At 33.7% G+C, this 16,863-nt stretch overlaps 4 protein-coding genes across 4 annotated transcripts; 2 read left to right on the top strand and 2 right to left on the bottom strand.

Annotated features, from left to right (window-relative positions):
* Positions 1 to 139: 139 nt before the first annotated feature.
* LOC116346960 (slowpoke-binding protein-like) lies at positions 140 to 3,033 on the bottom strand. The gene is made up of 7 exons (XM_031777291.1): positions 2,574 to 3,033; positions 2,272 to 2,484; positions 1,734 to 2,178; positions 1,472 to 1,656; positions 1,180 to 1,381; positions 993 to 1,118; positions 140 to 928 (listed from the first exon to the last, which is right to left on the bottom strand). The coding sequence occupies exons 1-7, from the start codon at positions 2,666 to 2,668 to the stop codon at positions 410 to 412; spliced, it is 1,785 nt and encodes a 594-aa protein (XP_031633151.1). The 5' UTR covers positions 2,669 to 3,033; the 3' UTR covers positions 140 to 409.
* An 820-nt stretch (positions 3,034 to 3,853) lies between these two features.
* On the top strand, positions 3,854 to 6,737 carry LOC116346955 (2-amino-3-ketobutyrate coenzyme A ligase, mitochondrial). The gene is made up of 10 exons (XM_031777287.1): positions 3,854 to 4,316; positions 4,661 to 4,884; positions 4,950 to 5,020; positions 5,087 to 5,117; positions 5,196 to 5,403; positions 5,467 to 5,647; positions 5,764 to 5,846; positions 5,914 to 6,094; positions 6,229 to 6,335; positions 6,458 to 6,737. Exons 1-10 carry the CDS (start codon positions 4,298 to 4,300, stop codon positions 6,613 to 6,615), a joined length of 1,263 nt encoding a protein of 420 aa, XP_031633147.1. The 5' UTR covers positions 3,854 to 4,297; the 3' UTR covers positions 6,616 to 6,737.
* Positions 6,738 to 6,898: 161 nt separating this feature from the next.
* Positions 6,899 to 10,408, bottom strand: LOC116346954 (peptidyl-alpha-hydroxyglycine alpha-amidating lyase 2). The gene is made up of 6 exons (XM_031777286.1): positions 8,932 to 10,408; positions 8,748 to 8,860; positions 8,360 to 8,672; positions 8,101 to 8,288; positions 7,859 to 7,950; positions 6,899 to 7,783 (listed from the first exon to the last, which is right to left on the bottom strand). The coding sequence occupies exons 1-6, from the start codon at positions 9,283 to 9,285 to the stop codon at positions 7,563 to 7,565; spliced, it is 1,281 nt and encodes a 426-aa protein (XP_031633146.1). The 5' UTR covers positions 9,286 to 10,408; the 3' UTR covers positions 6,899 to 7,562.
* Positions 10,409 to 15,197: 4,789 nt separating this feature from the next.
* LOC116346835 (protein lethal(2)essential for life-like) lies at positions 15,198 to 16,447 on the top strand. The gene is made up of 5 exons (XM_031777075.1): positions 15,198 to 15,331; positions 15,504 to 15,861; positions 15,933 to 15,973; positions 16,064 to 16,248; positions 16,310 to 16,447. Exons 2-5 carry the CDS (start codon positions 15,506 to 15,508, stop codon positions 16,322 to 16,324), a joined length of 597 nt encoding a protein of 198 aa, XP_031632935.1. The 5' UTR covers positions 15,198 to 15,331; positions 15,504 to 15,505; the 3' UTR covers positions 16,325 to 16,447.
* Positions 16,448 to 16,863: the final 416 nt, after the last annotated feature.

The following is a 16,863-nucleotide window of genomic DNA, read 5'->3' as shown; positions in this document are numbered from 1 at the left end:
GAGCTCTTTGAGACGACGGTGGTGCCCTCCATCTCCTACAACATGGTTAAAATTCTCCTACATGTGCAAGCATTTTCGATATTATTTGAATAAAATAAACAGCCTGCGGTTTGATTATAAAAAATTTCACAAAAGCTCAGCTCGTTTATTGCATAAAAATATATTTTATCATTTATGAAGATATTATAAATACATCTAAAGTGGTTCAACAAAAATGTTATTATTTTGAACACATTTTCTGAGCGAACCCATTTATCAAAATGTTGTTTGGTTTGGTATCCAAGTTAGATGGCTGATTCCCTGAGTAGTTTTATGGACACATTGACAATGTTGACACAAACTTAACTATTTAGCACAAAAATGATAAGTTGCATGCAAATAGTAAACAAAAAGTGTTAAGAGTTAGTGATTAACTAATCTCAGTATATAAATGATCAACATTTCGTTGTCGACTGTTGGATGAAACCCTATAGTGCTCCTTTCGCGGATCAAATGGATCGACAACAATTTGTTCAGTTCCTTTGATTTCAGCGCGACAGAACGGACACGTTCCGTGTTCTTCGGAGTCAATATGCCATGCGGTTAAACACTGAATGCACAACAAATGACCGCATGGTTCAAGTCGTATATCTTTGTCATTTTCTGTGCATATTTTGCATAATTGAAATGTGCTGTTCATTTTGCGGTATTGTTCATATTGTTCTTGTGTCACAGTTATATGACCCTCCATAGTTCCAACATACGACACATCACTGTACGAGCCATTTATCGATGCGTAACTACATTCACTGTACGTATCATCCAATGAAACGTATTGGTGTGAATCGAATGACTGGGAGAAGTGAGAACGATTTAACGCATTTGCCTGCCTTCGACGAACAGCATTCAAAAGATTCGATGTAGATGTACTTAAATCCGGCTTAAGTGACTATAAGTAAACAAAAAATGAATAGCACCATTTTCGGTTCAAGAACATTTTAAACAGCTTTTACCGAAATCGATGCCCCCCGCAACTCACGTAGTTCAACGTTACGGAATAAATCACATCGTACAAGCTCCTCAATGGTTGGATATCGATTACCGGGAGATTCGAAAATCATTTGCATTACCTCCACCACCTATTGGATTTCAAATGTATTCATCCTTTACCAAATTCATCGAAAAATTGGTGATACATACCTTCGGATGTTGTTCTAAGTCCAAAAACAAATTTGTTGCGGTTGGTTGTTGTGTCGGCAACTCATATCCCATGCACATTTCGAATAGTAAATGGCCAAAGCAAATAACGTCTCGATGTTCAACATCAGCCATATTCTTAGCTGAAACAACCGCATTTACTTTTGAGTCTAAGCCAAGCAAACCATTTTCCAATCCTGATAGCCTAACGCATTTGCAGGGAAAGAGGAAAAATGTGCATCTTTGACAAATATTTGATAAATAAATCATTAATTCCATACGGTATGGACCATACCTTGCAACACCGTTTTGAATTATAACATTGCCGCTATGAAGGTGTCCATGTGATGGTATACCTCGCACACGCAAAAATAACAACGCTTCCAAAATGTGCCGACCGAATCGCTGCACCTGTGTCATTGTCAAACATGTACATTTTTTTCTATATTTACGTCTCCACGGCTCATTCCAACGAATTGCCTGTGAATGGGTGCAGAGGAGGAGAAACAACATATTTAAAATAAAAGATTGAAACAGTCATTGAATTGAGTGCCTACTTTGTTAATTAAATCCTTCAGACTGCCACGGGCATTGACAGGCATCACAAGACACGCGCAGTGATTTTGATTCGAGTAGAAAAGCCCCAGATCTAGCACTGGATAAACGTATGGATGTTGCAGTGAACCAAGAAGTTCCATAAGCACACCTTTCGTTGAACTTAATGGCGATAGTTCTTCCAATGCAATACAGTCGGCTGGCAATGATATCCACGACATCAGACGATTCGTTCGAACAGTTGAATCGTTAAGTAAAAACCAATTTTTATCCGTTCTACAGCCGATATCATCCAAATGTGCCATGATCTTGTAACGGCCGTCCGATTTTTCTGTCCACTCTTGACACGAAATGAATGCCCTCTCGCGGATTTCTCGTTCATGTGGTGTGCGCTCTGCAGCTCTCATTCTAGGATCCAGGGACGAATACTGGATTTTCACGTTTTTCCTACAACATTTTCCAAAAAGAATTCAATTATTACTTATAACAAAGCGATTTTCTTTTTAAAAAATATATATATTATAAAAAATATTTTCATACCATAAATTATCCAACCATGACGGTGAGCTTGCAACTTTTTTCGAGCAACCACCACAATTTTTTGATGAATTTTCACGATTGAATAGTTTTTTGGCAAATGTTTCGAGTATCGAATTGGCCATTGGAGATTTGTTGGTTTGCTCACATTCCGAAATGTCTGGCTCGGATTGTGTTCGTCGTACAACTCTTGTACGCTTTCTCTGTACTGGAAATCTAAATATCAACAAAGCTCGATTTATACATTGTTCCACTTTATTCGTTGGGATGTTTTTCGTTTGTCTAAACGTAATGAAGCAGCCTACCTGGATTTGTGATATCTTCTTTTATAATATTCATCGCAAATAGTTTGGTAATCGTTCTGGTTTGCTAATCGAGACCTAACGTATGGTCCGTACATTTTTTACACGAAAATCGATTAGTAACAAAAACTAATAATAAATCACTGTGAATTCAACTGCGTAGAAATGGACTACTCTACTTTTCTAATCTAAGTTCGATGCTAATCTATCTCAAATTATAAATGCTTTTTTTGTTCGTTCTTTCCACTTTGGTTTCAATCAATTGCAATGTCATGAGAATATTATTTAATTAATATTAGGAACATTTTCTCTCAATAGGCGTGAAAACAATTCTCACTTCGATTAAATAAGAGAAACGTCATATGCTTTTAATGAATTTCCTGAGACGTCATTAGGATTGAGCTTTTCGATTTTCCAACCATTTTCAACGAACGTGGCAACACCAGTGTGTTTAGCAGACGTGGCAACACCAGAATTCAGTTTGTTTACTTTTCGACACTTTTGGTTTCACATTTGACGCATCAATGTTTTATGTGCGTATTTAATATGACGACATGATTTTTTATGGAGAAAGACTCAAGACCTGCCGACTGCTATGCCAACTCACGCCAAAGCAATGGAATTTTTTAAATGAAACAAACGAAGTCGGTTCCATTGATGTAATACATTTTATAATTCAACAAACTGTAGAAGCTTGGAAAAGATATTCAAAATATTCCTGGGCTGATTTGATTAACTTTTCCGGAGATTTTTATTTAAAATAAACAAAAATATTTAGAAAAAAAATATAGCAAAATGCGCTTAATTTTTTCAAAGATTTTTCTCTTCTCTGATAATTAATTTTTCCAAGGTTCAAGTATTTAAATTAAAAAAGATTACATTATGTCACTTTTTATCGGGTTTTTCTCAATTTTCAAAAAAAAAAACTCTTGAATCTCAGAGAAATCATTTAAAACTTTGTCAGAATTGAATTTTATATATGATCCAAAGAGGAAACTTTCATCACATCTTCATCGCCATTATATAGTCGGTTTTATTGTTTGTATATTTTTCAAATTTTATGACCAGCTACAATTTATTTATAAAATATATAAATGCTGGCACATTCTGGTTGCCAAAAGCGTAATAGAAAAAAAGAATGCCACTTAAAACAAAAATATTTTTAGAGTGTTGATTGTAGATCATTTGATAATCTTAATGTTCAAGATCATTTGTTCAGTTGTGTATGAAAATTTCTACATGCAAGTTGACGACTACGACGACGCATGTTCAAATTGGATAGAATAGTTTATTTGCTTAAATAGAATGAAATTATTGTTGTACATATCGTGCACAAGATCACAATCATAGTCAATTTGTTAAATTTTTTTCCGCTTGTGTATTCCATTTAAACAGCCGAAAAAACGAATTGAAGACGCAAATTAAATAATGGCCCAAGTAAAAGTTCATCGTCAATCGGTACTTATGTTTGTACTTGCCATTTTGACACACATTGTGTCCGCACTCTTTCGAATAGCAGTTCGCATTAAACGACCAAAAGCTCAGATTTAGATCTATTTCAATTGCGTTTAGTCACCAAATCCGTACATGATAAAAGAAACACTGAACCAAAGAACTTGACAACAAACCATCATTAAAAGTGCATTTACAACAAGACCACCGCCATCACCAAGTTAGCGATTGTAATTAAACGAAATTTAGTGCATAACGTCTAGTGATAAACAAAAATGTTTGCTTTGTTAAGATGTAAGAAGAAATTTTACCTATAATAATTTGAAAAATACCCAAAAAAAATATTTAATCATAGCGTATGTAGTCGTTTTTTAATCAAAAACTCAAAATGTAGTTTTTTTTCTTTTAAATAAAAACATCCATGAAAATAAATATCGTTCATGCTCTGACTCGTTCGGTGTCACTGATATACATGAGTTCCAACCGAAAGGTTGATGCTCGCATCTACCGGACATTCTAATCAATTTTAATAAGACAATTTCAATTTGTTAACAATCATTTAAAAAGATTCTATCCGCGTGCATTAAACCGCTCATCTCACAAATTGTAAAAAACATTGAATTACATTGTATTTACAGTGTCAACTATTGGACGCTTGTCTCAAATTGGAATTAGAAGAAAATCATCAACGGCCGCTCAAAATTTCCGTACAATATTACAAAACCAATTGAATGACGTGCATGCAGCTGGTACATACAAAAATGAGCGTGTCATATCATCGCCGCAAAGAACTGACATCAATATTGAAGGATCGTCGAAAAGTGTCATCAATTTTTGTGCGAACAATTATTTGGGCATGTCTGTAAGTGAAATAAAGGAAAAATTTCATTCGAAAAATACTTTTTTAAAAAAATGTTATTTATGCAGAACAACAAAGAGGTGGTCGAGTATAGTAAGGAAATACTTGAGAAATATGGAAGTGGTCTGAGCTCAGTTCGGTAAATACAATCATTTTATCAATTTCAACATTTTGTTACACTTTATTACTCACATTTCTATTGCAGTTTTATTTGCGGAACACAATCTATTCACAAGGTAAACAATGCGTTTTATTTTAACCGTCGTGAAATTATATGGATGAACAAATTGTATATGTGTTTTTGTTTGTTTTAGGAGCTGGAACGGAAATTATCCAATTTTCACGAACGCGAAGATACAATTCTGTATGCATCATGTTTTGATGCAAATGCGGGCATTTTTGAAGTTATCACCACACCAGAAGATGCAATTTTCTCCGATGAACTAAATCACGCTTCAATCATTGATGGCATTCGATTATGTAAAGCCCAAAAGCAACGCTATTCACATCGCAATATGGAAGGTTTGATCATTGTGATGCTATTGAAATAATTTAAGTGAACATTGTGATTTTTTTGTTCATTAGATTTGGAAGAGAAATTAAAATCGTCGAATGCGCGCATTAAATTAATTGTAACTGATGGTGTTTTCTCGATGGACGGCAACGTTGCACCGTTAGATAAAATTTGTGATTTGGCTGAAAAATACGGTGCATTAACGTTCGTTGATGATTGCCATGCCACAGGTTTCTTCGGGAGAACGGGAAGGTTAGTAATTTTAAAATAGGCAAGTTTTGAAAGTGAGAATTGCCGTGAGTTGAAATAATTTTGCACAGAATTTACTCCCCCCTCCAAAATAATGATAACACTTTTTATCATTTTAGAGGAACTGAAGAATTTTTCAACATGATGGGCCGGGTGGATATTATAAATTCAACACTAGGAAAGGCATTGGGTGGTGCCGCCGGTTGGTATACATAAAACTTTTTTTTTATTCAAATAAAATTGCAAATGGAACATTTATTTTTTTTCAGGTGGGTATACAACTGGTTCTCGTGAATTGATCGATTTGTTGAAGCAGAAGTCTCGTCCGTATTTGTTTTCGAACACCTTACCACCGGCTGTGGTTGGCAGTGCCAGCAAAGTCATTGATTTGCTTATGCATTCATCGGAATATCCGCAACGAGTTCAAAGCAATACGGAACGCTTTCGCAGGTATGGATGGATTCTTAAAACTTACTTTTTTCATTCAAATAAAATTGCAAATGAAAATGTCTTTATGCGGACAATTTTTTTTTGGTGCACTCGGGGTCACATGATTTTCATTAAAATCTAATTGATTTTCGCAGTAAAATGGTTGCGGCTGGATTCACTATTGCTGGTTCAGAACATGCAATTTGTCCTGTAATGTTGGGCGAAGCAAGACTTGCCAATGTCTTTGCCGATGAAATGCTAAGTACGAATTGTTTTTTACTCAAATTTTCATCTACAAAGAAAATTTAAATCTCTTTTTTTCCATTTAATTCACTTTTGTGAATTTAATTATTTTTAATGGCAATTTTTTTTTTTTCATTTCAGAGAAAGGAATATATGTAATTGGATTTAGTTATCCAGTTGTTCCAAAAGGAAAAGCTCGAATTCGTGTTCAAATCTCTGCTGCTCATACAACCGAGCAAATAGATCAGTGTGTCGATGCATTCATCAGTGTTGGACGACAACTACAAGTCATTCCATGAAATCAAACGAAAATTCCCAAAACAAAACCGAAAAAACAAGAAATTCAAAGCTGCAATTTGTTTTTAAAATATCATTAATATTGTTTTTCAGTTTATATATGGTCAAAATGAGATATAATTTACATTGTTTTTATGTGTTTTTGTTGTTAAATTCAAAGAAAAAAAAACTCTTCTAATTTGTTTCTAATAATATTATGTATACAATCAATTAGGTTTCATTTTTTCCTCGCATTTCCATTTCAATTCGTCGTGAATGAAGTATGTAAAGTGTCTGAAGTTATTCTTTTTTTTGCATTTGCAATATTTCATTTTGGTTCATCAACATCACAAGAAATGAATTTAAGAACTGTTCTTTTGTTGTCGCGAATATGTTACCGCTGCTGTTCTTTTTCCATTTTCTAAATTTTCATTCAAAGTTCATCTCATTTATTGTACACAATATAATCGTATTCAACGCGTTTACTTCCATTTTTTTTGTTTCTCTAAAATTCTTTTCTACAAATATTCTGGTATGAAAAGTTCACATATATTGTAAAAAAACTTTTTTTTTTTTGTTAAATTATTATTATTATTTTCAAATCTCCTTATACGTTGTGCTGTCTTAATGCCAGTTATAGAATGTTGGAATATAATCTATGTAATAACTGTAAATATATCAAAAAAATAGGCAGAAACGAAACATTTCGAGGAAGAAGAATTTCAACGATGATTTTCAGGGAAAAATGAAGAAGAAGAAAAAAAGAATTTCTAAAAAAGAACAATTGATGAATTATTATGCATTATTATTTTAAGTGATAAAGTTTGTCTGCTTCAGTTTGATCTATTTTGGAATGTCATATTTTATTTTAAATTTGTATGTACGATGAGAAAGAGTGTGAGTTGGTTGTGTGTTTGTGTTGTTCGTATGGGGGTGTATGTGCGTAGATTGTAAGCTCATTGTATATTCTTTATTTCGGGGAACTAACGTCTTGCAATGTGAATTTCGTTAGTCGATTTGGTCCAATTTCTCCTATATACATGGCCGAACCATTCGGGCAAATTGCAATGGTGTGCGGATTCTCAAAGCCACCCCAGTGATCGATTATCTGTTCGGTCATTGGATCGATGGTAAAGCCGCGAACTGGGATTATTTGTGATGTTGGTCCATTAATAGCATAAACAAAATTACCTAAAACAAAACAAAAAACCACACCATACAAATAAGCATTTTATTCGACGATAAATGGCTATTGATTTAATTTACCATATGCTGCGACATCAAATACTCGGCCCAAATCTGGTTCTTGTATGGTTGCTGCTGGTGTTCCTTCATCCAAGGATGTCTTGAGCCCAGCTCTAGAAAAGCAATTTTTAATCACAAATCAATTGGATTTTAATGAAAATCATGTGATCCCAAGTGCACAAAAAAAAAAATTCCGCACAAAGACATTTTCATTTGCAATTTTATTTGAATTAAAAAAGTAAGTTTTAGGCATGCATCCATACCTCGGGCAAACGACGCGCATATTCTCTCTATCTGCAATGCAAACCAAGTCCAAGTGCTCGAGCAAGGTTAAACCATGTGGAACTTGAAGTGACAAAAATTCGGGTGGTTGTGGAATTACACGTAGAATTCGTCCGGCTGCATTGAATTTTAAAATTCGATTATTGCAGTAACCATCGGCAACAAAAATCTAAAAATCATCAAAAATTCTTAATAATTTATTTAATGTGAAAAACGTGAAAAAAAGAGAATATATTGTACCTCGCCAGTAGTTGCAACAGCAACGGCTGTTGGTTTGCACAATTGACTTGGAATGGAACCAGGTTGGAATCGTCTACCAATGGTGATGGAAGGGTAACGTGATTTTGGTTTAAACTTAAACACTTGATGCAATGCAACATCTGTCACCCATATGTTACCGTGGTGATCAATTGTCATGCCATGTGGAAAGAAAAACAACGATGCACCCCACGAATTCAATACTTTTCCATTTGCAGCGTCCAATTTTAAAATTGTATCAACATCAATTGGTCCAATGTGCGTCAACTGATAATGATTTGTTTCATTGAATGTTCTGAACGATGAAAAAAGAGCAATCACATAAATTGGCTGTTAACGTTGATTACGTGTAAATTTAATTTTCACTTACTCATCTGTCCAAATTCGATCGGCCCGATGAAAAATGACAGGATGACCATCCAATCCAATCGAAACAGCAACAACTTGTCCCAGGCGCAAATCAAGTTTTGGCCAATCGGTTACCTAGTGATTTGGACGAAATCTTAGTATAATGACACAAGCAAACAATTGAAAAAGAAATAAATCACAGTTACCTGTGTCGGTTTAGGTGGTTTGATTGTTGGATAGTTTCCCTGTACTTTTTCGTCGGCTGTTTGAGAAACGGTTGTTTCAATGTAACGTTCATCAGCATTAGCGATTGGCGCTGGTGATTCAGTTGTGGTCGTTTCTAGTTCGGCTGCTACAGCAGCTGCTTCCGATGATATTTTTTGTTCCAACAATTGACGAACTTCATCATAAAATCGTTCGCTTATCGCTTCGGCCTGTTGTTCGGCTTGCTGTTGTTCATCTTGCAGAAATGTTGATGGCAACGTTTCAACGTAATTACATCGCAGTGTTATACAAAGTAATACAATCACATAAATCTCAAGTGCCGACCCTGAAACCATTTTTATTTGCACTGACGAATCCAAATGAATGTTGACTCAACGAATAATTGGACGAATTAAAATGACGGAAAGATAATTTTTTCAAACCAAAAGTAATAAATACACACACACACCACGCGAAAGAAAAATAGATGGTTGTGTCACTAAGAACGTAGGTCGTTCGTAATATTTCCAAATCAAAGGAAATTATGCTTGTGATCGAAATTTGTAGCAAACATATGCAACATTCACGATTTGATTTTACGTTGATTCACCACAAAAATCGTAAAATCAGGCACACGTCGGTCTGTCTCACCAAAGCATATATTAAACTCACTTTTTTTTTCTTCTTCAATTTCACTTAAAGAAATGTCGCGCTCTTTCTCTTTCTCTCTCTGTCTATCTCAAGATAAATGCAATGTTTTGCAAAAAAATTATTAAAATTTCATGTACCGCCACAACGTATGCTCATTTGAATCATTTACACTTGTTTCGCGAATATCAATTGCACAAAACATATAAAAATCACGCCACTTTTGATTTTCGATTTGAAATTAAGTTTTCACACAAATTGAGAGGAAGAACAAAAAAGCATGTATGACTACATAAAATATAAAGAGAAGACTAAAACACAAATGAATTTACTTTACAGCTTATGGAAATTCTTCAATCGATTATTGTGCGACATGTAAACAACATTTGAAACATATGGTCTATGCGCTTTCGATACTTTTCTTCGTTAAATTATTCTTCGTATGGTCGGACTTTTTGTGTTCGCTGCCTATATTCCCTTGCTTTACGTACACACAATGTAATATATGGAAAAACGAAAAGAGAAACAAGTGGGAAAAAGTGGTTGTATTATCTACAGTCAAAATTGGTGTACGCGCGCATCGAATCATTTGAGAAACGAAAAAAAGAAATAATCGTACATTGTGAATATTTGTATGGTTTTGTGTTCTTTTTGTGTGCCGTCTTTGTAAAATGTATTTGCGCAGAAGCTGTCGTTGCATATTGATTAATTTCGTTTTGACGGGCATGATGTATGAAATATGTATAGATTAAGTGTTGTCGTTGTGAACGAGAGACGAGATGTACACATGAATGTTCCGTGTTATATATACTTTTTTTTTTCCTGTTCTTAATGTGTGTATCATTTGAGGGAAAAAAACGAATCACTTGAACGACGACAACGACGACGTTGACGGTTGCGACACCGCAAAAGCATATAAGCCACGCTGGCATCCAAGCAATACACATAGGGAAGAGTTGTATTACTTAGTTCAGGATTTCGTAATTTATGAGAATCAAACGAACGACAATGAGAGAAAGAGATATACAGAATAAAAGGAAAACAAATTAGAAAAATAAGTATTAATTCTACAGTAGGCTGGCATTCGGTTCGGCAAATTGGGATACAAAACATTCAGGCACGATGAATCATCTACTTAATTTGTCACACGATTTCATTGAGAAACAATTTGACTTGAATTTGATTGAAAAAACCCTCACGCCAAATGTAAACACAGAGAGAAAGACAGATACAGGGATGTATTGCATAAACACATGATAAGCATACAATTCCACCAAATTTAAGTAAAATGTGCATAAAATTATTGCAGCCAGTCTATTGAAATGTGGCCAAGAATGAACAAAACTCACACCAACATGTGTAAAACATGTAAGATATTGTCATTCGAGGCGTTAGGAATGCTTAATTTATGCCCCTTGGTTGAGAGAGAGAGAGAGAGAATGAAAATATTATTTTTCAACTTTATGAGATAGTTACTGTGAGCTGAGCATTTCGGAATTGTAATTATCAATTAATTTACATCCTTGCACACAATATAAATCGCATTTACACTGTCATGTATTTCTCTGGTGGAATTAACTTATAAACATATACATCATATGCATCATACAAACACGTCTCTAAACTGTCTTCAATCAAATACTTGATTTGTATCTGTTCATCTGCATCTTGTCATTGGATTTAATAGAATTGAATTAGCCGCATATTCACAGAGCGCAAGAGAGGGAGAGAGAGAGATATGAGGCTCTTCTACAATTTTCATTCAGAAAATAATTCAGTTTCGGTTGATTTTTTCTTCCCGAAACGTACACGAGAGTCGGTTAATGAGATTGAGCTTTTTGAATAAAATTGAAAAAAATAAATGTATTATTAGTATTATTCTGGTTATTATGTCACCAAATCAACACATAAGTATAACATTGAATGAGCAATAAGAATGCAATACGGAATATAAATGTTGTGTGTGTACCTAAATACAAATTAGATCAAGAATATAAAAAGACGATTATTGTTTACGAAATATCGTGTCGGAGTGTGAATGTATGATTCAAGATTTAAATCTTGTCCACAATTTTAATGAGATGCATTTGCTATGTAATCATTAAAAAAAATACGTCCACAATATACCGTGTGAAAGATTTCACTTGTTTATAATCTCCATTGCATCCAAGTTGCTCATCGAAAAAAAATGCAGGCCTTTTTCACGTGTGAAATATACAGCCGAAATGATCACAAATTTATGATCCATAATATTAATAATAATGTTTTACACTAGGTCTCAACAACAAACAACTATAGCTGCCACAATACTTTTATATTTTATTGTATTTAATAATTCTTGAGCTTATGGAAGTTCTACTATATATAACCTACCATGATAAAATACAACAATAAACATTTGGCTTCATTTCGTTCGTTTCAGCATGTGAATGATTTCTTCGTTATATTTTTGTGTACTACTTTATTGAAACTGTCATTTAGCAGCCCCGCTTTTTTTGAATATAACGTTTTAAACGACGTTTTGTTTTATTATTAAAATTGCATTGCGGAAAATGTCATTTTCGGCAAGCCAATTTTACTTAAATTGTAAATAAATCTCATATTTGTTTTCAATTTGTCATTCATTTTTTTTTTTTAATTCAGACAGCATTTTTTATTTTGTTCAGAAATTTTTCGTTTCGGTAACGATATTGGCAAACTATTATTTCCTTTTTTTATTTGATTATATCGAAATGCAGTGCGCTGCTCTCACACTGTCCTATAAAAACATGACCGCACTATACAACATACCATTATAATTTCTAATAAAAATTGTCTTTAAATTGTATCGTATTGTGTGTTGTCTTTTATGGAAGCCCTAAGAAACTAGAAGAAGACTTTTACATGTTGGTTTTATCCAACTTGTTTTCGTTATTATTTCTTTTCACTTTAAAATTGATTTTAAAAAAAAAGTCAAATCAGCACTTATCAGAATAAGATACTTTTTTGATTTTTTTCAAATCACACAGTATTATAAGAGTTTGATTTTTCGGTCAATATGATTTTTGCCTTTTGCATTCGAGTTTTGTAGACAAATTTTTCACAATTTCATTTTCTCAATGTGTAAACAAACGCTGATATCAATGGATGTTTTGCGATGATCATGCTTTCAGTATGTGATGATATATGACCCGCCTAGAATAAATCAGCATTACTAGATAAATGTCTTCAAATGCGTTATAGAAAAAAGTACGTCAGCAATAGTGTCAAAAACTGTATGTGACGCGTTATATAAAAAAGTTCGCCAACAAAAGCGTGACATCGTCCATATATTTTATAACGCTTTTACTGACTGACTTTTTTCAGTAACGCATTTGAAGACATTTATCTAGTAATGTTGATTTATTCTAAGTGATTCATATAAAGAAAATCATTTTTATATAAAAAAAAAATGCAAAAAATGACTATGAAAACAGTCATATTTGAACATTGATCGAAAAAATTGAGCTTTTGTTATTCCTGTTTCGATGTTTAAGCCAAGTACAAATTTTAACATGATTGATTAAACGTTAAACAATATGTGCACTTCAAATCGATGAACGAATGAGGCAGTATTTAAGAATTTCGTGACCATTTTAATTTTCTTCCTGTGTATCTTCTTTGCTTATTTTTTTAATTTGCCTTCAATTTGCTACCCGGAATATGCATAAAGTATTTGGTTTATGTTGAGTGTGTGTTTGTGTGTGTGAATGCTTTTGATTTGGCATGAAAATTGTCTGTAAGTGGTTGTGTGATGTCAAACCCGGAAACGGTTAATGTTGCGGTTCGTTTCGCAGTGCTCACACACGGTTTGGATGCTTTGATGATCAGGGAACCCAATCCAAATGCGGCTGCGTCCATATGTACCTACAAGAATTGAGACAGTATCGGTCAAAACTGATAAGTTTCAAAAAAAAAAAAAACTTAATCAAATTGTATACCCCGTATTCGTCATAGTACAGTATGCATTATAATATCTGCCAGGTGATCGACAGTAAGAGTAAACGGGACACTTGCAACGAAACAATTGCTGGAATTCCTCTTTACACACTTCATTCCACCAGCAAATGCGCTATAAATACAAATCACAAATTCCGAAAGAGGGAGAGGCAGAGAGAGAGAGAGAGAGAGAGAGAGAGAGAGAGAGAGAGAGGATAGAAAAAACAAATATGAAAATAATTATATTGAAAAAATCAATTTGGAATAGATTTATGCACACACCTCTGTCAAATAGCCGCGAACACTTTGATCCGAATAGCTTCGTTTTACCAATCTCGGTTCGATGCTTACAATCAAACAAATTACGGCCAACAATCGAAACATCTGTATCAAAAAACAACAACACATTTTACAAGCATAAATAAATAAATAAATAATATAAATTTGTTGGTGTTATCTATGGCAGATTCCAAATGATATATATATAATATATATAAATTGGGTTTGGCACTCACCATTTGATGCATAATGTTGTCATCCAGTTCGAATGAGAAACAAAAGTCAAATACGTTAATAGAAATGTGGCAATATAAAAAAATCAATGTTCGAAATGGCACACAATGTAATATAATTTCGTTGTAACTCTTTTTTTTTTTTGGAGAACACAATCAAAAGCTAAATGATTTGGTCGCTTATTGTAAGTATCTTTTTTAAAACGAATTCTCAATAAAAAATGATTATAAATATTTTTTTGGTGTTAACAAAGTTTTTTTCTTATACGAAACGTATGGATAAAAATTTCGTGTTTTTATTTAGATGGTTCATTCAGAGTGCAAAGAGGTAATCAACAAGCGATTGTTAAGCGAGAAGGAGAAAATTGTGTACATGTGATTAGATAGAATGGTTTTGCATGTGCCAAAACGAGATTTACAGATGTTTCATTCTCTTTTCCATCCGTCGCAATTTCACACACATTTTTTTTTGTGTGTGCTATGATGCGATTGCTACTATACGAGACGTGGGTGTTGTTGTTATATGCGCGATGATGACGTTTATGCGTTGCAAATTTTGTTGACATACGCAGACAACACCGACCAACATCAATAACAAAATTCAAACGTATAAAGTCATATCGAGCGAATGACGTTAACAACAATAATATAGCCTCTGTTTACATCCGACATTCGAACATTCGAGCATAGTTCTTTTTTAGGTGAGAATTTTTTGCATGATGACTAATCGAAGCACATTCCAAACCACAAGGAAAAATCAATTACAACTCCCATATCGAAGGTTCACACCAACATTCCATTCGGTCATTTTACAAAATGTCCTATTTATAGAAATTGGTTATTTTTGTAAACCAAATGTACCGATTTAAATGTTCATCATTAGCATGAAATCGTAATTTCTAGAAATATACTTTTTTTTTCATTTCGTTTCATTTGCTTTTACACCGTTGTGTGTTTGTTTTGAAAATGATATGACGAATCAGAATAAGAAAAAAACAGCCATCAAAAATGCAAAATGATGACTAATGAAAACAGTTTCGGGCGCGTCGTCAACACATTGAGCGAAAAGATCACCGTTCTTAAAAAAGGCAATTACACACATGAAAAAAGTGCCCACACGGTGCCCGCTTTGGCGATGAAACACCATGTCTGTTTTTAGATTCACCGTCGGAAAAAATGAAATTTCATAACGATATATAAATTGGCAAGGAGGACCAAACAGTCAAGTAGTATTTGACTTTCATTCAAAGCTTTTGGATCGTGAAAATATACAAAAAATCATACAGTGAGTTTTCCAAAACTTTACCGTTTTTTAGTTGATTTCAATTTTCCAGAAAGTGAAAAGAATTTTAAGAAAGAAAATATTTCTCATAAAAATATTATTGTGGATTTGATTTTGTTTTCGTATTCATTTTGTGTGTAATTTTTCGCATTGTTTTTTTTCTTTATTTTTGTAGAAATGTCAGTTGTTCCTTTGAGTTTCCGTGACTGGTGGGATGATTTCAGTGCATTTGATCGTCCATTCCGCTCATCACGTTTATTAGATCAAGAATTCGGCACTGGATTGCGTCGTGATGATCTCTTATCTTCATTCTGGAATCCAACACCCAGTGTATTGCGTAGCGGCTATGTCCGACCATGGAGATCAAATAATTTGAAGCGTGAAGGAAGTGGTTCAACATTGAACGTTGACAACGATAAATTCCAAGTTATTTTGGATGTTCAACAATTCACACCAAATGAAATTACTGTCAAGACCACCGAAAAATTTGTTGTTGTTGAAGGCCGACATGAAGAAAAAGCCGACGAACACGGGTAAATATTTACATCTCGTAAATATTTGTAACAAGTCATTTAATATGTTACGTTGTTTTTTTTTCTTATAGCTACATCTCACGTCAATTCACACGCAGATACGCCTTGCCAGGTAAGATATTCATTCACTTTAAAATTGAAAATTAAATTGTGATACACGATACTAATTGAAAACATGTTCGTGTTTTGTTTAAATCAATAGCAAACACCAACCCGAACGATGTACAATCATCATTATCGTCCGATGGTGTGCTAACCATTACAGCCGCCCGTAAACAAGTTCAACAAAATACCGAACGTGTTGTACCAATCACACAAACTGGCCCATCCAAAAATGAAGACTCATCTGCACAAAGTACCGCCTCAACACCAGCCAGCGAAACAAAAGTTGAATAAATTATAAACAAGAGTCTGAACGAACTTACGTATTTGAAACCATTATTTTCAGGTTGGACTACCATAAGCAATAAGCCTTATTATTGTCATTTGGATGCTTTAATTTGTAAATTTTGGCCAAGCAATTTTTTGAATGATTTTTTTTTTTTTTTTGAAATTCTAAATTTAGGACTTTTATATGAACACACAAAAAAACAAGCACTTTTTTAAATAAAAATATATACAAACAAGGAAACCAATAAAAAGTTGTTTATATTATATTGAGAGTCGAGTATTCCAGAAGCTATAATATCAATGTGAGAACAATACCACGTTTACAACAAGAACGGTTGATTTTTTATTTAACCATTTCGTTACCAAAGTACAGTCAGACAACTGAAAATCATATTGATAATATTTTTGTTTTTCTTTAAATTCATACTCGGTCGCTGTCCAATATGAACGTTTGAACTGAATGTTTTGGCGCATCAAAGCCATTTTACGATCGTATCAATGGTGCAACACAAAATTTAAGCGGATTATGACACTAAATCATACGAAAGAAGAAACAAAAACACGAGAGGTGGAATTTGAACCAAAATTGGATTGGTGCCAATGTAAACAAAA

Source organism: Contarinia nasturtii, unplaced genomic scaffold, assembly GCF_009176525.2.
Source record: "Contarinia nasturtii isolate CC-2019 unplaced genomic scaffold, AAFC_CNas_1.1 Cnas_scaffold_1699, whole genome shotgun sequence".
Lineage (NCBI taxonomy): Eukaryota > Metazoa > Arthropoda > Insecta > Diptera > Cecidomyiidae > Contarinia > Contarinia nasturtii.
This window is presented reverse-complemented; position numbering and strand designations above follow the sequence as displayed.

Excerpts from the sequence above, each read along its gene's own strand:
- LOC116346960 (XM_031777291.1), bottom strand. The coding sequence starts at position 2,668 with ATGTACGGACCATACGTTAGGTCTCGATTAGCAAACCAGAACGATTAC. Across the intron at positions 2,485-2,573 it reads AGAAGATATCACAAATCCAG|ATTTCCAGTACAGAGAAAGC; the intron begins GTAGGCTGCTTC and ends GTTGATATTTAG. Across the intron at positions 2,179-2,271 it reads TCATGGTTGGATAATTTATG|GAAAAACGTGAAAATCCAGT; the intron begins GTATGAAAATAT and ends AAAATGTTGTAG.
- LOC116346955 (XM_031777287.1), top strand. Across the intron at positions 5,404-5,466 it reads TTCACATCGCAATATGGAAG|ATTTGGAAGAGAAATTAAAA; the intron begins GTTTGATCATTG and ends TTTGTTCATTAG. Across the intron at positions 6,336-6,457 it reads CTTTGCCGATGAAATGCTAA|AGAAAGGAATATATGTAATT; the intron begins GTACGAATTGTT and ends TTTTCATTTCAG.
- LOC116346954 (XM_031777286.1), bottom strand. The coding sequence starts at position 9,285 with ATGGTTTCAGGGTCGGCACTTGAGATTTATGTGATTGTATTACTTTGT. Across the intron at positions 8,289-8,359 it reads CTGTTGCAACTACTGGCGAG|ATTTTTGTTGCCGATGGTTA; the intron begins GTACAATATATT and ends GATGATTTTTAG. Across the intron at positions 7,951-8,100 it reads ATGCGCGTCGTTTGCCCGAG|AGCTGGGCTCAAGACATCCT; the intron begins GTATGGATGCAT and ends TTGCTTTTCTAG.
- LOC116346835 (XM_031777075.1), top strand. The coding sequence starts at position 15,506 with ATGTCAGTTGTTCCTTTGAGTTTCCGTGACTGGTGGGATGATTTCAGT. Across the intron at positions 15,862-15,932 it reads GAAAAAGCCGACGAACACGG|CTACATCTCACGTCAATTCA; the intron begins GTAAATATTTAC and ends TTTTTCTTATAG. Across the intron at positions 15,974-16,063 it reads ACGCAGATACGCCTTGCCAG|CAAACACCAACCCGAACGAT; the intron begins GTAAGATATTCA and ends TTAAATCAATAG.